The sequence below is a fragment of the Rhinoderma darwinii genome, chromosome 4 (genome assembly GCF_050947455.1).
Source record: "Rhinoderma darwinii isolate aRhiDar2 chromosome 4, aRhiDar2.hap1, whole genome shotgun sequence".
In the NCBI taxonomy this organism is placed as follows: domain Eukaryota; kingdom Metazoa; phylum Chordata; class Amphibia; order Anura; family Rhinodermatidae; genus Rhinoderma; species Rhinoderma darwinii.
The window spans coordinates 388,372,693-388,394,431 of NC_134690.1; the positions used below are offsets into that span (position 1 = coordinate 388,372,693).

Sequence of the window (21,739 nt, forward strand, 5' to 3'; positions counted from 1 at the left end):
AACCCAAAAAACAATGGATGAATCACTGTTTTTTTTCCCATTCCACCCCACAAAGAAATGAATTCCAGTTTCCCAGTACATTATATGGTACAATAAATGATGCCATGAAAATGTAGAACTTGTCCCGCAAAAAACAAGCTCTCATACAGATATATGGATGGAAAAATAAAAAAGTGGATATTGAAGGGGAACTAAACATTCAACAAACTTCTGACCTGTCAGTGACAAGTCATAAGTTTTGATTGGTGGGGGTCCGAACATTGAGAACCCCACCAACCGCTAAAACAAAAGTGGCAGAAGTGCTCGTGTGAGCGCTCAGCCACTTAATTTCTGTTCGGCTTTTTACGGAAAGCCGATGTATCGGGAGTTTAGGTTCATAGACTTTCTATAATCTATTCTATAGTAGATTCTGACTACAAACAGCGTCCTCTGTAGTCAGGTTCTATCAGTAGAAGCAACCTTCCCTAGCACTGTTCTCTGTAGTGGTTGATCCTGCATCTGCAGGGGTATAGAAGGAAGGACTGATGAGACATTACAGCCTACAGTAGTGAGAGGAAGTAGGAAGAAGTGGCTGCCTCAGTGACGGAGAGAACTATCTCAACCTTCAGAAGGGATGGAGAGCATGTAGTATGTGCCACAATGCTGTAGTTGTGATAAGACCGTATTCACACAGCAGGGGGTAGGGGATTGTTTGCAGAATGTATTACTGAAAGGGAACGCTCACTAAGCTTAAAAAAAATTAATATAGAATTTAAAACGTTCAGAAATATAATATAATCCATTAAAAAAATTAAATGTTTGAGTGTAAAACGGAAGCCAATACATAATACTAGCCCACAGGCATTTTACTTAGCTGGTCACCTCCGTGGCGATAATTGTTGGGGATCATTATGCTCCTTACCTGTAACATAAGTGTAAGGCCCCATGCACACGAACGTAAAAACGCCCAAAATCACTGGCCGTAATTACGGGCCCATACACTTCTATTGGCCACGGGTACCTTCCCGTATGCTTACGGGAAGGTGCCCTTGCCGTTGAAAAATATAGAACATGTCCTATTTCAGGCCGTAATTACAGCACGGGCAGGCCCATAGAAGTCTATGGGGCTCCCGTAATTACGGGAGCGTTGCTAGGCGACATCAGTGGATAGTCACTGTCCAGGGTGCTGAAAGAGTTAAACGATCGGCAGTAACTCTTTCAGCACCCTGAACAGTAACTACCGATCACAATATACAGCAACCTGTAAAAAAAAAAAGTTCATACTTACCCAGAACTCCCTGCTTCTTCCTCCAGTCCAGCCTCCCGAGATGACGTTTCAGCCCGTGTGACCGCTACAGCCAATCACAGGCTGCAGCGGTCACATGGACTGCCGCGTTATCCAGTGAGTTCGGGCTGGATGTCGAAAGAGGGACGCGTCACCAAGACAACGGCCGGATAAGTATGAATTTCTTTTACTTTTACTACGGAAAAGGCTGCCCCTTCTCTCTATCCTGCACTGATAGAGAGAAGGGGCTGCCGATTAGTGCAGTGCAATTTTGCAGTGAAAACGTGCCTGTAAATATGGGTGGAATACGGGTGACACTGGACCCGTATTTACGAGAGGGAAAAAAATAAGTTCGTGTGCATGACGCCTAAGGCCTGATTCAGACGAAAGAGTGCATACTTGAACGTGCGAAACGGCAGTTTTTCACATCTGTGTCGCACCTGTGCGGGAACCGTTTTCACGGATCCCTCATAGACGTCAGTCTATTAAGGGATCCGTGAAAACGGACGAAAATAGTACATGTCCTTTTTTCACGTGCCCTTCACACGGTCTGTTAAAACAACGGCCGTGTGAATAGCCCCATTGGAATACATGTGTCCGTGTGACGGCCATCACAAGGATGAGATTTACGTTAGTCAGAATAAGGCCTAAGGGATCATGCACATGGGCACAGGGCCTGTACGGCCGCGCACGGAGACGGTAGAAATCCACACATCCTCCGTGCGCTGCCATACATACTGTTGAGCGCCGAATGTACAGAGATATTGTTTTTGGGGAGAATAACCCCGCAATATGGCATGCAATGTAGCGGGCTACAAATTCAGATTTGTACACCATTTGAAAAAAAAAACAATAAAAGAACAATCTCTCCTTATAATGCAGGAGGGGTTAAACAAGCCTAGCCTTAAAGAATAAAAATCAGGGCAGAATATTTACCCATCAAATAAAATAACAAATATTTGCTAAGTTCATGATGACGGGTTTTACCCTTAGGCAACATGTCTGAGTAGAAAGAAAAAAAGTTCTCTTTTTTCCCCAAGAAACAGCGCCACTTCTGTCTAAAGGTTTGTCTGGTATTGCAGCTCCGCACCATTCACCTCATATACCAAACACAGCTCATGGACAAGAGTGGCGCAGTTTCATACTCTCATACAACCCCTTTAAGCCTCCCTACCCCTATTACTATTTTTAAAAATGGAAGTTATCTTATCGTCCCCCGAATTTTAGGGTTCCATTTAATGCATGTCTTGGTCCCGGGGACAAGTTGTTCACTGTTTCCATGTTCAGAAGTACGGCTGTATAAACCACTGAGCCTGTGATACATCCTGCTCAGGTACCTGCATAGACAATAGAACAACACTCCCACATTATCCATTGTTAAGTTGTTTTTTATTTTTTATTTGCCCCAGCGCCACAAACCACACATCCTATTTGACCAGCGTGCCTGGTCTAGTCGGCGGTGATATAGGGCATTATTGTAAAGAATGGAAATTCTCTGTTTTTCTTCAACCGAACGCTAAACACTCGAGATCACGTCAGACAAAGGAAAGACGTTGGGTTACAATCAACAGTTAACGTTCACATCAGTTTCATCATGATACGTGAAACCTCAGCCAGTGTTTTGGTTCTCAGGAAGGAGGAAGTGGAATCCACCCAAACCAGGATTGTATCTAATGGATATGTGAATGTTGTGGTTAAAATAGTCACCGACCTGCACTACTAGCTGGAAACTTATTGGAAGTTACTATTTTAAATAGTACAGGAGATTACAAAAACAGCGGACAGTGGAATAGCCAAGTTTTTGGCTCCAACCTCAGTCCTTACTGCAGACACCCCGAGCCCACTGACTACCTCACCCTTGGACTATGTTCACGCAGGGCGGATAAGCTGCGTAAAAGCACACAGCACATTCACCCTGGGAATTCCGTCCGAAAAAAACCACACCAAATTTTCGGCCGCTGTGGAAAACTGTACGTATAAAAAAACAACACATACTTAACCTCAGACCGGCCTCCTGAGATGACGTGAAATCCCGGGTGACTGCTGCAGCTGCCGGCGTGGACGAAGAAACACAGAATTCTGGGTAAGTATAAGATTTTTTTTATTTGTTGGAGTTGTTTTTTTTTTTTTTGGAGCAGAATCGCAGCTTTTCCATCGCAAAAGAAGCAACATCTGCTATTTGTTGCAGGTTTTACCTCCCCATTGAATTCAATGGGGAAAATCTGAAACAACAAGGCAGCTATTACGAAAATACAATTGACATGCTGCGGATTAAAAAAAACCACCATGTCCATTTCTGAGCATTTTTTCCGCTCATCATTTACGCTACGTGGGAACCCAGCCTTACACTTCCCCACTTTATACAACTTCTCGGTTAGTTTTAATGCTCAAGAACTGTAGTTTGATATGTGCCCTCCTTCCAAGATGTTACAGGATAGGGGATACATGTGCGATAGCTGGGGGCCGGACCACCGGGAACCCTCAGCAATCAGAACGGGGGACCGAAAGTCTCCCTAAGTGCTCCATGAGAATGAAGAACTGGTGCGCATGCTTGGCCAGCACTCCATTCATTTCTATGGGACTTCTGGGACCACTGTCCCCAGCAGCCCCATAGAAATAAATGGAGCACTGGTCGAGCATGCGCACCAGTTCTTCATTCTCATGGTAGCACTTCGGGAGACTTTCATTCCCCCGTTCACCCCAGCAGTTGGACCCCCAGCGATCACACATTTATCCCCTATTCTGTGTTTGTGGGGAAAACCCCTTTAATGATCAGCTACATTTTGTTTGTTTTTCACTTTCTGCAGCCATAACTTTTTTATTTTTCCCATTGACATGGCTATACGAGGCTTTGTTTTATGCGTATGAAACGGCATTTTATTCCTGCGCAGTTAATTTTATACTTATAATGGAATACATTCTACTGTGTCACTATGGGCTTACAGAACAGACAGACGGGGTCTTTTCTAGGTCCCCAGGGCTCACTGCAGAGGGTTTGCCTAGACTCCAATCGCATCACCAGTTTCCGGTGACCCATTTGAAGAGGGGAGTCTCTCATTTGATAATGCCGCGTTCATGAACCGCAGCGATCAAAGGGTTAAACAGCTGGGATCGGAGTTTCCTCTGATCCCAGCTGTATTCAGAAGGCTGCTTTAAATACAGAAGCTGTTAGCGCCCATAAGCCTTTATTACAGCGACGCCAACCTGCACCGCCCGCCGTCAAAAACCAGTGGGTGGTATGTTCATAGAGAGCGGACAATCAGCATCGCAATCAGACGAAACCGAGAGTTAAAAAGTGTTTTAATATTCTATTTGTACACTTCTTAAATATGTTGATGCAAGAGACACAGTTATAACAGAAAACGGCAACCATCACGTCTTAAATAAAAATTTTCACGCTTCTCTTAGACTTCCAATTGGTTGATCTGCCCAGTAATGCAGTAATAATGGGGCAATAAAGTATCAATGCATAACCAGGCTACGACCCTTCAATGTTTTTCCAGGCACAGGAGGAGTCTGCACATGCCATGTCAAAAGTTTAGGTCAGTGAGGGGTCTAGGTCCTGATCGCTAGAAAGAAGGTGCAGATAAGCTCATCTAAAGCCCCATGCACACGACCGTAAAAATCATCCGTAATTGCAGACCATAATTACGGTCCGCAATTACAGACCCATTCGCTTCTATTGACCACGGACACCTTCCGGTATATTTGTAGGAAGGTGTCCGGGCCGTAGAAATGTCTTCTAAAAATAATGGGGACGAAAATGCGAGCGGCTGTCCGCGGTGGGCAATGCCCGTAATCGCGGGCCGTGATCACGGGCACAGGCACGTCCCTTGGGCTCTGATCTCTGTTTTTCTCTTAGAGCTGTGTACGTGCCAGCGAAAGTCTACAGCTGTACACCATAACGTAATGTGAACAGAACCTTACGCACAAAGCAGAAAAAGCACTGGCAATATACCACACACAATACATGTGTATAAAGCATATAAAAGAGACAAACCAGCATTCATTCTGTTGTGTTTTACGGTCCTCAGTATTGTTCTGTGAGTAACAATCACTTCTAAGATCTTGTACATGATTCCATAGAAAAGAACGATGCGTCTTCTGCGGCATAATGACGGTTGACCTTGAAGTGATATCTCCGTTGTGTAAGTACAATGCTGGAGATCGAGAGCACTTGGAGCCACCTGGTTAGAAATTAAATGAACAACACGCACAATGCTCATATATATATATATACACACACACACACACACACACACAGATATTTTATAGCAAAGTGTTTTCTTACAGTTTCTTTCTTTAAGATAAAAAAATATCCATTCCAATTAGCAGTAACTAAAACTTTTGTCTGTCTGCTGGAAACTTAAAATCTGGAGTATGCGTTTCGTTGCGGTGGTGGCTGCTGCGGGGGTTGTGGTGGCGGCTGCACCTGTGGCTGTTGCTGCAGTCGTACTTGCTGAGTGTAAGGGTCTTCTACGGATTTGGCAAAGATGGTGGTCTTGGGGCCAGTTTTCCACAGGATGCCATTGGAGTCCACAACAGAAGCTTCAACAGTGATCTGGTGCGTTCCGAGGACAGCCAGGTTCAATAGGAACTGGGTGCTGAAGTAATCATTGTGGGGTTCAACCCGCTGCTCTATCTCACTCCTCACAGCCTCCGCAGGTAACTAAAAACAAACAGAAAATAAAAAGTTGTCAAACTCAAAGAAAAGATCCACCTATAGACAAGCTAATGTACCTACAAACATAATAAACTTTGTAATATACTTGCTTTACTGTTTCCGCTGTCTTTTTGCTGAAATCCAGCCTCATGCAGTTCATTGTAATGACTCTGCAGTGTAAGGAGCCTCACACACGAGCGTGTTTGGTCTGTGATATATAAAATATAGACCGTATGTCAGCCACATTTCCCGGACCGAACACACTGCAGGGAGCAGGGCTCCTAGCGTCATAGATAACTATGATGCTAGGAGCCCGGCTCCCTGCAGTGTGTTCGGTCCGGGAAATGCGGCCGACCTGCGGACCGTATATCACAGACCGAACACGCTCGTGTGTGAGGCTCCTTAAACTTCTATCTGCCTAGGAGGAGCCGGTCACAAGCCCCTTCAGCTAGGCAGAGATCTCATCTTCTGTTATATTAACCCTCTGGGCACCAATGCCTTACTATGGACATGCTTCTGCATAGTTATATAATGTAAGTTGTAATGCATTGCTGCTCGAAGGGTTAAAATAAGAGAAGAGGTTATATCTGCCTAGCTGATGGACCTGACACAGGTGACTTGATGTGCGGACAACATCAGCTATACAGCACACAGATGACATGGGGCTTAAAAGGGGATTGTCCAGTTTAGAAAACCTATTTTCATACACCCTATCAAGGAATTCTGGGATAATAGAGGGGGGGGGGGGGTCCTCGGTTCAGGATCCTCATCTCTTGAACCGAGTGGAGAGCGGTTACAAAGAGTGTCTCTCGCTTTGGAGGACCTGTCCTGTCCTGTATTACACAGACAACACGTTGATATGAATGGCCCCTGTAATTCTTTATGTCCCCTGTAGTGGCGGTGAAGGGAAATGGAACACTTACTGCCAGATTTCCCTATAGATTACGGCCGATGGCTGGAGGTACCAGCAGGGGGAGACTTTGTGATCAGCTTATTGTCAAGGGATACTTCTAACAAGTAGGGATTGTCCAAAGTGGGGAACCCCATTAACAGGAAAATACAGGACTAACGGCAGAACAGTTCCTCATTAAACACATTGGTTTTCAGGGGTTAATACCACATACACAAGCACTGATCAGCACTCGTCAGTCATCGCACAGGATTCAGAACACCCCAACTCAGAAAATAAAGATAGAAATATTGGTAGAGAAAAAGCCACAGATCGTCCCAAGCAAGTTACTTACAGAGCTGCTGTATATCTTGTTGGAAGCAAAATCATAGCGGATATACACTGGTTAGTATTTTTTTTTTTTTACAAGCATACTAGCTTTTATACCCGGCGTTGCTCGGGAGGTTGACTTACGGTATAGATAGAGTAAAAGCTCACTATTTAAATACCCAATTATGTGTTGTAAGGCCCCATGCAAATGACCGTAGAATTCATCGGTAATTACGGACCCATTCACTTCTATTGCCCATGAACACCTTCCTGTATATTTATTTCCAGGAAGGTGTCCATGCCGTAGAAAGGCTCCGCAAAAGATAGGACATGTCCTGTTTTTGCTTTTTACGGACCGTGCTCCCATACTTTATATGGGAGCACGACCCGCATAATAATTAGAGTATTAAAAGTTAACTTACCTGCTTCTTCCTCCAGTCCGGCCTCCCGGTATGACATCACAGCGCATGTGACCACTGCAGCCAAACACAAGCCAATCACAGGCTGCAGCGGTCTCATGGACTGCCACGTCATCCAGGGAGGTGGGACTGGATGTCGAAAGAGGGACGCGTCACCAAGACAACGGTACGTATGAACTTCTTTTACTTTCAATTGCTGCAGAAACTCTGCCCAAAAGGGCTGCCCCTTCTCTCTTTCCACCACTGATCGAGAGAAGGGGCTGTCGATTAGTACAGAGAAAACTGGTCCGTAAGTACGGGTGAAATACTGGTGACACCGGACCCAATGTTATTGGAAGCACCATTAAATATCCTTAACACTATGATCAAATTTTTTTTATTCCCTTTAGAAAATAAAAATCCTAAGCCAGTGCTCCTAGACTAAACTACGAAGTGGTGGATGAGGGGCGGGGACTTCTGATTCATGCCCATTTGGCATCGATGTTTTATATTCCAGTTATATTGCGTTTTATATTCGTTATATTATATGATTTATATTCCAGTTATGTATCGTTATACACCCGTTGCAGGTATTTTATGTATATATTATATACCAGTTATTCTATATTTCACTTATGTTATATATGTCATCACCTTATGTATATTTTTTTCATTCTTAATAAAATGAGTTTTTGCAGTCCTGTCACTGCATTTCTGGTTTCTACGGGTGGTGCGGCCACATGCTGGGAGTTGTAGTTTCACACGATACAGACGACGTGTCTATTTAATAGATGAGCAGCTCTGCACCTGAGGAGGTACTATAACCCTCAGCATGCCCTCAGTGAGAGGATACATAGAGGACTACTGCACTCAGGGTAACCACTACTCTCCCCCTAGTAATCCTTTCCTCCGGGATTCACCGTCCAGACCGCGTCCTGCAGTGATATGACATTCACCGGCAGTGGAGGGAGACTCTGAGCCCCCGCTGTACCTCAAACTCCACACATAATGTGACCCCAAAACTGAGGCGGCGGCCGCTCACCCGACTCTCCCGCTTCCTGTGAGGACGTGACAGCGCGGGAAACTGGGGATGTCACGTCACCCATTTGGCGTGCACGAGAAGCGGCTGCAGGACGGAGCTGAGGCGGCTGCACACAATGATGGAGGGCAGAGCCTGGGAACAAAGGTGTCAAATACAAATTCAATGCGTTTTTTTTTTTCATAGCTAAAAATCATGAGGGTCTCATCTTTGATGGGATTATCCAGACGTAGCGGTCGTGGCGTTTTGCGACATATGAATGGGACTGCTACAGTTCTGTACATCTGAATAAGAGTTTCTGCGGCAGCTGTGTTTTATACAAGAACACGTTATACAGGTGTCACTGACATCGCTGTGTGATCTGCATGCAGTATTACTGCGGTGCTTGATTATAAATGACCAGTGATAGGGATTAGTCCTTACTGCAGGTCCCAGAAGTCATCGAACGATGTATGTTGCAGCCAATTATGGGCTGCCACATCATCAATAGGGGGCGGAGCCTGTCAGTGCAATCCGTTACCTGGGGAACGCGTGACCAATCAAATTTAGCTATTCCCTGATCTTAAACCAATGAAAAATCGGGCTTGAAACAAACTTTCGAAAATATATATAAGATTCCGGGAGCGTCTCTAAGTCAGCTGCATCTTTCGTTTTCACAATATAGTTTTTTAAAGGGACAGTACTATGAAGAACAGATAGAAAGGACAATGTTGTAGTCACTTGGACAAAGGTTATAATGCCAACTATACTAAACTGTATTTGGCAGATGTATCTGCAGTCTCAGGGAGCCGACTCATTAAGGCAAAGCTCGTCATTATTCCGTTTTAGGGTATATGGACGTTGAGCCATAGCAGAGAACTACTAAGTAAGAGTGGCTACCGCTTTGGCAGAATTGGACCTTTGTCCATGGTATACATGGTTGGCCATCCATTGGAATGGATGCCATGGTAATCCTGCAGGGGTATAGTATGGTCAGATGTGGCTTTACCTAGTGATAACAGCTGATCGCTGGGGAGTTCCAGAAGCCAGACCATCATGAGACAAACCCAATAGAGGCTTTCCCACAAGAGAAAATTATGGTATAGTGATCGGTTATGCTATCAATATTGCATCAGTGCGGCAAGAACAAGGGTCCCCTATTCTAAACAAAGAGGTACCCCCCCCCCCATTTGAATAGTCACTCTCAATTGAAGTCTATGGGAAATAATTCTGAAACACATTGATCTCTGCTATTTCCTCTTCTATTAATCCTCCACACGACTGTAATAATCCTGGTAAGGTTCAGTTTTATAAAATAAGACTCCATTAGACGCATCGTCAGGATGACCATCTGTGATGGCATTACCAATTAATACAGCCCCCAGACATGTCACTTGGCATCAGGGCACGGCGGAGCCGTCAGCGACGTGCCGGTTTTTAGATGAAACTCCCTCATGAAGTTTTGCTCTGAGGCTTTCACAAAGGCCGGTAATCTGTGACTTTATGAATATATGAATGTAAAATGACTCTTCCCAGCAGCGTCCCAGAGACTTCTTCAAATGGAGAAATGATCTGGAGAGACTATGGCACTCGAAAACCAGATATGAAAAGATCTACTTATATAAACTTATTTTGATACGGATATGTCAATATTATAACTTTGGCTGGGACTAGGCTATGACTTTGTCCCTGTAGTTACAAACTTACGTCACTCGTTCCAAAAAATATGCAAAAATAAGTTGCAGTTACAACTTTTGTGAGATTTACAACAGCAGCAACCTAATGTTCAGATCGGATCCACCCAGGACAAAAACAGGGTTACCCTACCCCCTCCAAAAAAAACAAAAACTTTAGAATAGGTTTACCTGCTGTGTCCCAAAGAGCTCCAACCCCGTTCTTGGCTCTAATTATAGTTTATGTTTTATGGCCATCTGAATATGGCCTTAAAGAGGCTCTGTCACCAGATTTTGCAACCCCTATCTGCTATTGCAGCAGATAGGCGCTGCAATGTAGATTACAGTAACGTTTTTATTTTTAAAAAACGAGCATTTTTGGCCAAGTTATGACCATTTTTGTAATTATGCAAATGAGGCTTGCAAAAGTCCAAGTGGGTGTGTTTAAAAGTAAAAGTCCAAGTGGGTGTGTATTATGTGCGTACATCGGGGCGTTTTTAATACTTTCACTAGCTGGGCGCTCTGATGAGAAGTAACATCCTCTTCTCTTCAGAACGCCCAGCTTGTGACAGTGCAGATCTGTGACGTCACTCACAGGTCCTGCATCGTGACGGCCACATCGGCACCAGAGGCTACAGTTGATTCTGCAGCAGCATCAGCGTTTGCAGGTAAGATCGACTTACCTGCAAACGCTGATGCTGCTGCAGAATCAACTGTAGCCTCTGGTGCCGATGTGGCCGTCACGATGCAGGACCTGTGAGTGACGTCACAGATCTGCACTGTCAGAAGCTGGGCGTTCTGAAGAGAAGAGGATGTTACTTCTCTTCACAGCGCCCAGCTAGTAAAAGTATTAAAAACGCCCCGATGTACGCACCTAATACACGCCCACTTGGACTTTTACTTTTAAACACACCCACTTGGATTTTTGCAAGCCTCATTTGCATAACTACAAAAATGGTCATAACTTGGCCAAAAATGCTCGTTTTTTAAAAATAAAAACGTTACTGTAATCTACATTGCAGCGCCGATCTGCTGCAATAGCAGATAGGGGTTGCAAAATCTGGTGACAGAGCCTCTTTAAGGTGAGAAAACTCACTGGATGTGATTTGACAAGATTTGGGTTGGGAAACCAGTATGTACCAGAAACTGCATCGTCAAAGTCTTGATTTTAGCAATAATCCATCACTTTACACAGCACAGCTATATGTGCAGTCCATAAGTGACAATGTAACCTATATATCAACCAACATAAAGGGGTCAAACAGCCGGGCAACTGACCTGTAGCTGAATGATTGTGCATCCACTATTCTAGTGTGCCATAAAAAAGCGGTGGCCCCAACCCAACTGAATAGTAGTCGGTGCATTGTGCAGGAATTGGCCACTGTGGTCACATGACCTGGCTATGTAAATCACGTCACTGCTTTACAGACATAAAAGAGGACGAGTGCTGGGAAGTGAGGATGGAATTCATAAGGTAAGTACATATAAAAGTATTTATATCTAGAAGCTGCGCTACTGAATTCGGGAGCAGAGACCACAATAGAAGCGTTGTGTCCAGTGGTTGTTTGTGACAGGGAACTGAATATTTCAGTTCCTTGTCACAGCAAAGGATTGGGCTGTTAACGTGACAGCCTGATCGTGCTGATGGCACTTTGTGCACTGCCGTCAAAGACAACATGGAAATTAACGGGCTTCTGGCACAGAGACTATGCCAATAGCCCGCTAATTTACATGGGGCGGATAAGAAGGGGTAAGTGACCACTGTTAAAGTGTAAATATTTCAGTTACAAAACTTCCAGGTGGCCTATGACGGCACTGCTCAGTTAGAACGTCATCAGGGGGGTGATCCTGGGGACCACAGCTGTAGAAAGAGGGGGAGTGTATATCTACAGCCTGCTCTGTATGGACATATAACATATATAATCTGTATGTTATTAGAAAACACTGCAATCAGAATAAAAGTAATTTACATTGTCTATGGACCTAGTGAATGTCAAAAAAAGATGCTGCCTGCAGTCACCACTAGAGGGAGCTTACGGCATACAGGACTGTTATTGAGTTCAATGTATAAACAGTATGCAGTAAGCTCCTAAGCGCCCTCTAGTGGTGACTGTAGGCAGTCAATGTTATTTCCTAAACTTGGAGGGGATTTGGAGCTCTGTATCAGAAAAACAAAGCTCCGGCCGCTATAAATATATATTATGAAATTAATCAGCACCGAATTTTTAACCTTTTTACATTAAAAAGAAAATGATGTTCAAATAGGTTGATTAATTTTAAAGTGACATTCTATGCAAAGGTCAATAACCACAAGGTACGTTCCACATCTACACGTGGACTTGATAACATTTCTCTATCACCGACACTGATAATAATCAGGAACAAATTGTAAACCAATAAAAGACCATAAAAGCTATAGACTCAATGCAGTTAATGTGTGTGATCTCGGGGTTTTGTGCTGGTTTCTATTGATGATTTCCGATCTGGCACCGGCCTTTGCCCTTTGTATAGTTCATTAACCATAAAGCATGGACAGTAAACTAAAATCAACCTCTATTATTAGGCTTTGCTCATACATACAGACTGTATCATTCACATCGCTCCCTAATCTATTTCCTGCACACACGGACGCGGGACCATTTTCTTAGAAAGCCAATATGAATATTTTCATCAACTGCGGATCTACGCTGCGTAAAAAAGAGAGAAAATAAATCAAGTAGTCCATCAAGTCCGACTTGAGCTTCTTCCTTCCAGAAGTCAAAAACAACAAGGTGGCAACTTAGTCGCTCCTTCTCCATGAAAAATAAATTCTGATCCCATTAAGGTGGTGACGCGTCTTATGTTAGGTCAGTAAAGGGTTAACCCCTTCAGGCAAAACGACGTAAATGTACGTCACGGATTGCTTTACCTAGAGTTTCCATGACGTACATTTACGTCAGGATGATCGCACGGGAACAAGGACAGAGTCCGTCCAGGTCTGCCATAGGTGTAAGTCTAATATACGGCCTCAGCCTGTCAGTGTAACATTGTCAAGCAATATCGTGTTGGAATATGAAGTAAAAAAGATTATTTTTTAAAATAACTTAGTATTAAAAACAAAAAATACATATATGGTACCGTTGAATTTATAAAAGACCTGCAGAATAAAATGATCATATACATATACGGCGCATGTGTAAAAAAAATAAAAACACACACACATACATTATATATACAGTGTATATACATAAATAATATATTTTCACCCCAAAATGATGGCAATAACTACTACAACTCGCCTCCCAAAAAACGAGCCAGCCATCACGTAGATACGTTGGCGCAAAATAAATGACGGAGTGCTTCTTTAAGGGGTTAATAGAAAACCAAGGTAAATTGTATTCATTATGACCTGTAAGACTAACTAAAAAATAAGACAAAAAAAACTGAAAAAACCCTGAAAAATAAAAACAATATTAGGAAAAACCGAATGTAACAGAAAAGTTACAACTTACCTTATAGTCTTGCCCTGGTTTGTTCTGCAGCGTAGACGAGACGCTCAGGCAGACAGACTGGATCTTACGGAACAGTCCTGGTTTGGAGCCGTGCTGAACTACCCCCTCCACCTTCAGCGCCATCTGCTGGTTGCTCTGTACAGCTATGGGCTCTGTAGGATTTCGTGGTGATGGAGAAAGTGCCAGCTAATCCAAAATAAAGAAGAGAATGCCAGTTAGTTGTATTTTGCACATATGAAGCGTCAGAGACGTGGCCTGAAGACGACCTGCCCGACATTTACTGTGCAGTTAAAGTAATCTACTGTTCTCTGTTATCAGGCTGACTGTAGGGGATTTCTTACAATAAGGCCAGAAGAACCGCTGACCCCCATGATCATTACTTTAGGTCACATCTCCACTTCTGAGTAACCCCAAAATCATTAATAGACGCATATGTTATTGATATGAGCAGATCTTTTATATAATTAGCGGATTTTCGGTTTTGTGTCCATAATTCGGTGTGAGATGACCACACAGTGGTGAATAAACCAACATCTCTCCAGGTGCATTTCGGAGCGTAAACGGCGCCAAAATAAACATCAGAAAAAAAACGGTAGCTGAATGCCTACAAACATCTGCCCATTGAATTCAATGGAAAAAACTGCGTTTCCTACGGAAGGGGCCATTTTCTACGCCACCATTTTAAAAAACGGCGCGTAAAAAAAACGCAGCGAAAAAAAGGAGGGGGCATGTCACTTCTTAAGCCATTTTTGGAGCTGTTTTTCATTGTGTCAATAGAAAAATTGCGCCAAACACTGCGCCAAAAAACGCCTGAAAAAAACTTTTTCACCTTCAAAAACGGATAAAAATCAGAGGCGGTTTTCTCACAGCCGTTTTTGACTTTGCGTGTGAACATACCCTAAGAGCAGGTCATGGTAGCAATGGTAACAGCAGGAAGGTTATCTTGGGTTATTTTTTCATTCCAGTTCCCTGACCTGCCGTCATTGCTCCCCTACATAGCCAATGTCTGCAGTATATAAAGTGACACACACAATCCTGAGGCGAGCCCCGGCTGCGATTTACTGGTGGACAAGTTTCTGAAGTGAGGATATTTTAACCTCAAACACTGCAGATTCAGCTTCAATACAAAAAGGACCTGTTTCTGCGCCTCCGGTTTTCTTCATAAAGCATTTTAAAGACACAGACATTCCATGTATGTACTATACTACTAAAATTGTCATAGTGAGACTGTGGACTGACCAGGCAGGGTTTACACTAGACCGTGGACTAACTGGCGGTAGCAGCGTTTATAGAAAACCATGTGCTCTACGTTCTAGCTACTTACAGCCACCACTAGGGGGAGCTTATGCATACAGATATACATTCAACTCAATAAAAATATTGGCAGTACGCTCCCCCTAGTGGTGGCTACAGACAAGCAGATTGTTTTGCTTCAAATCTAGGTCAATACAGGCAGGGCTCCAGGTAAAAATACAATCCCCTGGACACCTTTGGCTTCTACGTCTAAAAATATAGCAGCCAATTTATATTTTTTTGGTCGCATTTGAAACCATTTTAGCTCATACCTATGCTGGTTTTTTTCGCTTTTCTGTACGGTCATAGGTATAGCTAATCGAAAGCACCGAATCTGGTGCATGGCGTACAGCAGCGGCGTCCGACAGAACCCATTGACTTTAATGTCTTCCATCGGGTTTCTGTCATTGTGTCCATCGCTTCATCTGAAAATATGGCTGCGCTCATTTTTTCCTGCATTTTTTACCTAATGGAGCCTCCGGCGCAGAGGTTAATACGGCCTTCGTCGCGATCTGGAGCGCTGGCCCCTCAGATTATGTGACAATATATAATCATGTTATAGAGAATTGTGCATTTCCAGTTTGGTGGTAACATTTTGGCTAACGCCCTTTCCTGTGACAATGTCCAGTGTGTCTTTCCCCCGTGGCAAAGAGAAAAATGTTTGCCCCTCTCCGACAAATAACTACTTTCAGATCCCTGTATGCCAAGATGCCTACAGGGATTGGTAATTCAGCTGCCCAATCATTAACCTGTTCTGTACTGGCATTATGCAGCTAGGTGGTAGCCCTGTTCGCCTCCACCATGCAAAGCGAGTCTAATTCCAAAACAGTATACCCGCTATTACTGAACTTTTGCTACTGGTGGTGCCAATGACCCTCCTTCACACATGGAAAAAATTTCCCTCCCCAGAAACACCCCAAAGATGCCCAGTGCATCAAGCAAGGTCTATAATGTATTTGAATGGGGAAGAACTTGGATGACCTGTACTTGGCTCTGACCACAACCCCACACTAAGAATTTGGGCTAGGTTTGCAATATCAAGGATAGTTGCACGAGACGCATCGGCTTCAAAGATTGAAGGGGCAACACCCGTCTTGGTTATTTTGGATTTTTTAGCCTCAGTTCTTAAATGTTTTAGTCAAGAATTAGTAAAATGTCTGAAGTGTCCAGACACACGGTGGTAAGGTGATGTGAGGCGAGGCAGAGAAGGGGTTCGGGAGGACATGCAAAATGTACGTATCTGCTTTTGCTAAATTTTAAAACGATCCCCCACAGAACGGCCGATTCCTCTCTCTTACATAGCGATAGCGGATTCCTCTGGCGGAGAGATAATCAGTGAAACCCTCTCTCATACAGAACAGAACAAAATTTACAAAATGTAATGCGGCTACTAACTAAACCAGACGCATGTTTTACAAATCGAATCATCTCAGGCGACCCCCTCTTCATCCAGCAACGAGGCTTGAAAAGCTTTTCATCAAAAGAACCGTTTTTCGTCTCCCAAAAAAAACTAAGGTGGTTATTGCTCATCTACAATTCGTCCCAGCTCTCCTGTAGAATATGCAGCTCGGCACGACACATTAACATATATATAGAAGTGTGCGATGCCTCCTCCCTGCCGCGGCGCCACTCCGCATACAGAACACCTGCAATGGGCTTACCTTGATGCTTGTAGATTGCAGCTTCTGGAAGAAATACCTCTGAAAGGAGAGGGGGACTTTCAGGAGACTGATGACGGCATTACACAGGCACGAGGTGTGCTGAAAAAAAAAAAAGTGCACATTCTCATTCACACAATTTATATATTACCAGGGTGGACTAAATAATGTAAACTTTGAGATTAGAAACACTTGTCTGCTTTCTTCCAGAAACAGCGCCATTCCTGTTCTTAGGCTGTGTCTGGTATTGCTGATCATATACACCGATTAGCCAGAACATAAAACCACCTGCTTAATATTGTGTATTTCCCCCTTTGTGCCGAAAAATAAAACAAAACATCTCTGACCTGTTGAAGCATGGACTCCCCAAAAACTCTGAAGGTGTCCTGTGGTTTCTGGCACCAAGACGTTCGCAGCAGGTTCTTTAAGTCCGGTAAGTTTTAAGGTGCAGCTTCCATGGATCTAACTTGTTTTTCCAGCACGTCTCACAGATCGGATAAGATCTGGGGAATTTGGAGGCCAAGTCATCACCTTGAACTCTTTGTCATGTTCCACAAACTATTCCTAGACAATTGTTGCAGGGTGGCAGGGGCATTATCCTGCTGGCAGGGGGCACTGCCATTAGGGAATACCGGTGCCATGAAGGGGAGTACTTGGTCTGCAGCAATGTTTAGGTAGGTGGAAAGTGTCAAAGTAACATCCACATGAATGCCAGGACCCAAGGTTTCTCAGCAGAACATTGCACAGAGCATCACACCGCCAGCTTGTCTCCTTCCCATAGTGCATCATGGTGCCATCTCTGACCCAGGTAAGTGACGCACATGCACCCGGCCGTCCACAGGATGTAAAAGAAAACGTGATTCATTAGACCAGGTCACTTCTTCCATTGCTTCATGGTCCAATTCTGATGCTCACCTGCCCATTGTAGGTGCTTTCGGCGGTGGACAGAGGTCAGCATGGGCACACTATGCAGCCCCAAACACAGCAAGCTGCGATGCTCTGCGTGTTCTGACCGACATCATAGCCAGCAGTAACTTTTTCAGCAATTTGTACTACAGTATCTCTTCTGCGAGATCGGACCAGACAGCCTGCGCTGCCCACGCACATCAATGAGCCTTGTGCACCCATGACCCTGTCGCGGATTGTCCTTTCTTGGACCACTTTTGGTAGGTACCAACCACTGCATACCAGGAACAGGTCACCGGGACTTTTATATCCTTAAGATAAATCATCATTATCGGATCGGTGGGGGTCCGACTCCTGGCACCCCCACTGATCAGCTAGGGGCCCTGGCTAAGACCACAGCAGCCTCTTCATAGTTTACCAGGCACAACGTTGTACACTTCCGTAACAGCTTTGCCTGGGATCGCCGTTCTGGTCCCATTAAAAAGAAGGGCTGAAGAGAAATGCAATCCCAGGCACAGCTGCTACGAAAGTGTACAGCGATGTACCTGGTAAACTATGAAGAGGCCGCTGCGTTTGTCGCCAGGGCCCCTTGAGACATCTGATTGGTGGGGGTGCCAGGAGTCAGACCCCCACTGATCTGATATTGATGACCTATCCTAAGGCCTCATTCACACGGCAGGTTTTCCCGGCCGGGTGCCGGCCGTTCATAAATCGGCCGGCACCCGGCTGCATTAGGAATAATAGACCCCTAATGGGGCTATTCACACGACCGATTTTTTGACGGCCAGGAAAACCGGCCGTCAAAAAATAGGACATGCTCTATCTTCGGCCGGGTACCCGGCCGCCCGGCTCCCATAGAAGTCTATGGGGCCGGGTAATACACGGCCATCACCGGAATGTGTCCCGAGTGATGGCCGGGTTTCCCGGCGCTTGCGCTCTATCTCCTCCTCCTCACAGCGCAGAGTGCATGTGAGGAGGAGGAGTTGATGCCATTCGGACGAATGGCATCGCTGTACACTGTGTGGCAGGGCCGGGGTGTACAGCAGGTGGAGGGAGCGCTGCGCTGGCTTCCTTCCCCTGCTTGTTTTAAAAGCGCCCTGGCCCAGCGACACCTTCGATGGCGCCGCGAGCAGCTGCTGTGGCTGCTACTACTGCAGCGACGCCACTATAGCAGAGCGGGGAGGTATCTCCCCGCTCTGCTATGTGCTAGCCGCACTTTAGCTCCTTGAAGGAGCGGAATCCCCGTGTTTTCGGGGATTCCGCTCCTGGACAGAGCGCTTGATGTCTCTGTCCATATCTGGGCAGTGACATCAGGGGAAACTCCTGAAGCGGAATCCCCGAACACATGGGGATTCCCCTTCAGGAGTTGCCACTGATGTCACTGTCCGGATCTGCCCGGCCCGGCACGGATGCAAAACTTAATGCAAACCGGCCGGGCAAAATGGCCGATTTTACCGGCCGACACTCGGGCTCGGGAACGACCCGGTCGTGTGAATCCCGCCTAAGCAGAGGCCATCAATATTAAAAGTCCCGGAAAATACCTTTAAATGGGACCGAGCCATAATACCAGACACAGACGAAAAACAAGAGCTAAAGAATAAGCTCTCCCATAGAAATCAAAACAACCTAAAGTGAGGCTCCAGCAGCAATAAATACCCGGCTCCTGGGATCTATTAAGCACTTATATCAATATTAGGGCTTTTTCTCACAAACGTATTTCACATCCATGCGCTGTCCGTTTTAACAACAGGGAGCATACTGTCCCATATAATTTAATGGGGCTATTCACACATTTTTTCAACAGCGTGTGTGTCCATTTTGTGACGCTCACAGCACACCCCATTCTGGTCTGTTTTGGCAGACCAGACTCGCCCATTGAAGTCTATGGGTGTGTAAAAAAAATAAAAAATGGACAGCACACGGGTGACATCTGTGTGCTGTCCATTTTTCACGGATCCATTGCTAAGAGATGCAGAAGAAAAAAAAAGCTCCCCATGCTATAAAACTATAGAAGATTGTCTGAGCCTTTATGTGACCTTCCCGTGGGTGTTTTCTGTGGGTTGGGACAAAATTGCTAAAACTAGATGTGCTTCCATTTTTTTGCAGACGAGAAAAACGGATGACATACGCATATAAAAAACAGACTCAGAACGCACATAGACGCAAAAAATGGTCAGTTTTTTGCAGATGCAGATCAGACACGGCTGTGTGAATAAGGCCTTAGGATGCAGAGAATTAAAGGAGAACACAGTACATGTCTGTAATGAGGATGATCTTCCCCATGGACAAGTGTTACAATTTGACATGGTTTTGGATTTTCTCCTACAATATCTGATCATACTATAAGATTGCAGCTTATAATCCGTAACGATCAATAAAACCAGTCATGATCAAGGTCTCGAATTTCAGAAATTAACGATTTAGTTCCATAATCGTAATGTTTCGAAACGCAACAAAAAGCTACAACACGCTCCAAATAACTAGAAATAAATTTAAATATACTTCTGTGCAACTGCCGCACCAGTATCATGGTCGCCCTGTATGTATTGCAGTATATCGTGCAAGCGATCGCTGGTTGAAGTCCCCTAGGGGGGACTAATAAAAAAAGTAAAAACTAGTAAAATAAAGTTGTTTTTTTTATGAAAAACAAATGTCAAAAAATGTAAAGCTCAAAAAACCCCCCTTTTCCCATTTTCCCCCTTGAGCATAGTAAAAAAATAAATAAACATAATTGGTATCGCCGCGTCCGTAAAAGTCTGAATTATTACAATATATCATTATGTAACCCGCACGGTGAACGCCGTAAAAAAATAAAAATGGAAATTCCAGAATCTCTATTTTTTGGTCACCTCATCTCCCACAAAAAATGAAATAAAAAGTGATCAAAACGTCGCATGTACCCCAAAATGATATCATTAAAAACTAAATTTTTTACACTTAGGTTTTTACTTGTAAAATATAGAAAAAACTATATATATTTTGGTATCGCCGTAATCGTATTGACCCACAGAATAAAGTTAACGTGTTGTTTTAACTGCACAGTGAATTCCGTAAAAACTAAGCGCAAAAAAACAGTGGGGGAATCGCTGTTATTTCATTTTCTACCCCACAAATAATTTTTTTCCCTTTTCCTAGTACATTATATGGCTAAATAAATGCTACGAAAAACAACAACAACTCGACCCACAAAAATCAAGCCCTCATAGGACTATATAGATGGAAAAATAACAAAGTTATGGCTTTTGGAAGGTGGGGAGGAAAAAACGAAAATTAAAATCTGAAAAATGGCTGCGGCGGGAAGGGGTTGACAAAAGATTTTTCAGAATTGTTATTTTATGGGGAATACAAGTATTTACTAAAACAGACATGTCAGAAAAGGCAACGGGTCCTCTTTAAGAATCGTCTTTTATAGTGGCGTTATAATTCATGCTGCCAGTTTAAAAAGGGGCTATATGAAATTAGATTTAAGGTGCCCCTTTTTCCCCCCCAGACACAGTGCCACTTGTCTATAGGTTGTGTCTGGTATCACAGCGCATCCTCTTTCAAGAGGAGAATAGTCTGCAGTCCGCTGGTTTGTATTACACTGGGGTAAAATAAAATTGGAACTTTTGCAAACAGCACTGAGTTTTCTATAAATCCCACTATGCAAAAAAAGGCCACAATTGCGCGTTCTATAAAGAGAACAGCGCCACCCAGAGGGCACAGTTTAGAGAAACAGCGCCACCCAGAGGGCACAGCTTAAAGAGAACAGCGCCACCCAGAGGGCACAGCTTAAAGAGAAACAGCGCCACCCAGAGGGCACAGCTTAAAGAGAAACAGCGCCACCCAGAGGGCACAGCTTAAAGAGAACAGCGCCACCCAGAGGGCACAGTTTAAAGAGAACAGCGCCACCCAGAGGGCACAGCTTAAAGAGAACAGCGCCACCCAGAGGGCACAGTTTAAAGAGAACAGCGCCACCCAGAGGGCACAGCTTAAAGAGAACAGCGCCACCCAGAGGGCACAGCTTAAAGAGAACAGCGCCACCCAGAGGGCACAGTTTAGAGAACAGCGCCACCCAGAGGGCACAGCTTAAAGAGAACAGCGCCACCCAGAGGGCACAGTTTAAAGAGAACAGCGCCACCCAGAGGGCACAGCTTAAAGAGAAACAGCGCCACCC

General features: G+C 44.4%; 1 protein-coding gene across 2 annotated transcripts in view; it reads right to left on the bottom strand.

The window, feature by feature from the left end:
- Positions 1–4,547: 4,547 nt before the first annotated feature.
- The window catches only part of INTS7 (integrator complex subunit 7), a 41,338-nt gene continuing 24,146 nt past the window's right edge, over positions 4,548–21,739 (bottom strand). Inside the window, exons 18-21 of one of the 2 annotated variants that reach the window (XR_012883269.1) lie at positions 16,681–16,779; positions 13,727–13,912; positions 5,556–5,933; positions 4,548–5,451 (exon numbers count right to left, since the gene is read on the bottom strand). Coding sequence is in view for 1 of the 2 variants with exons in the window: in XM_075863293.1 (XP_075719408.1) it covers positions 5,631–5,933; positions 13,727–13,912; positions 16,681–16,779 (588 nt within the window). In the remaining variant the exon portion in view is untranslated. Of the gene's footprint in view, positions 5,934–13,726; positions 13,913–16,680; positions 16,780–21,739 lie in introns of both variants that reach the window. The other variant, XM_075863293.1, reaches the window with a different exon arrangement.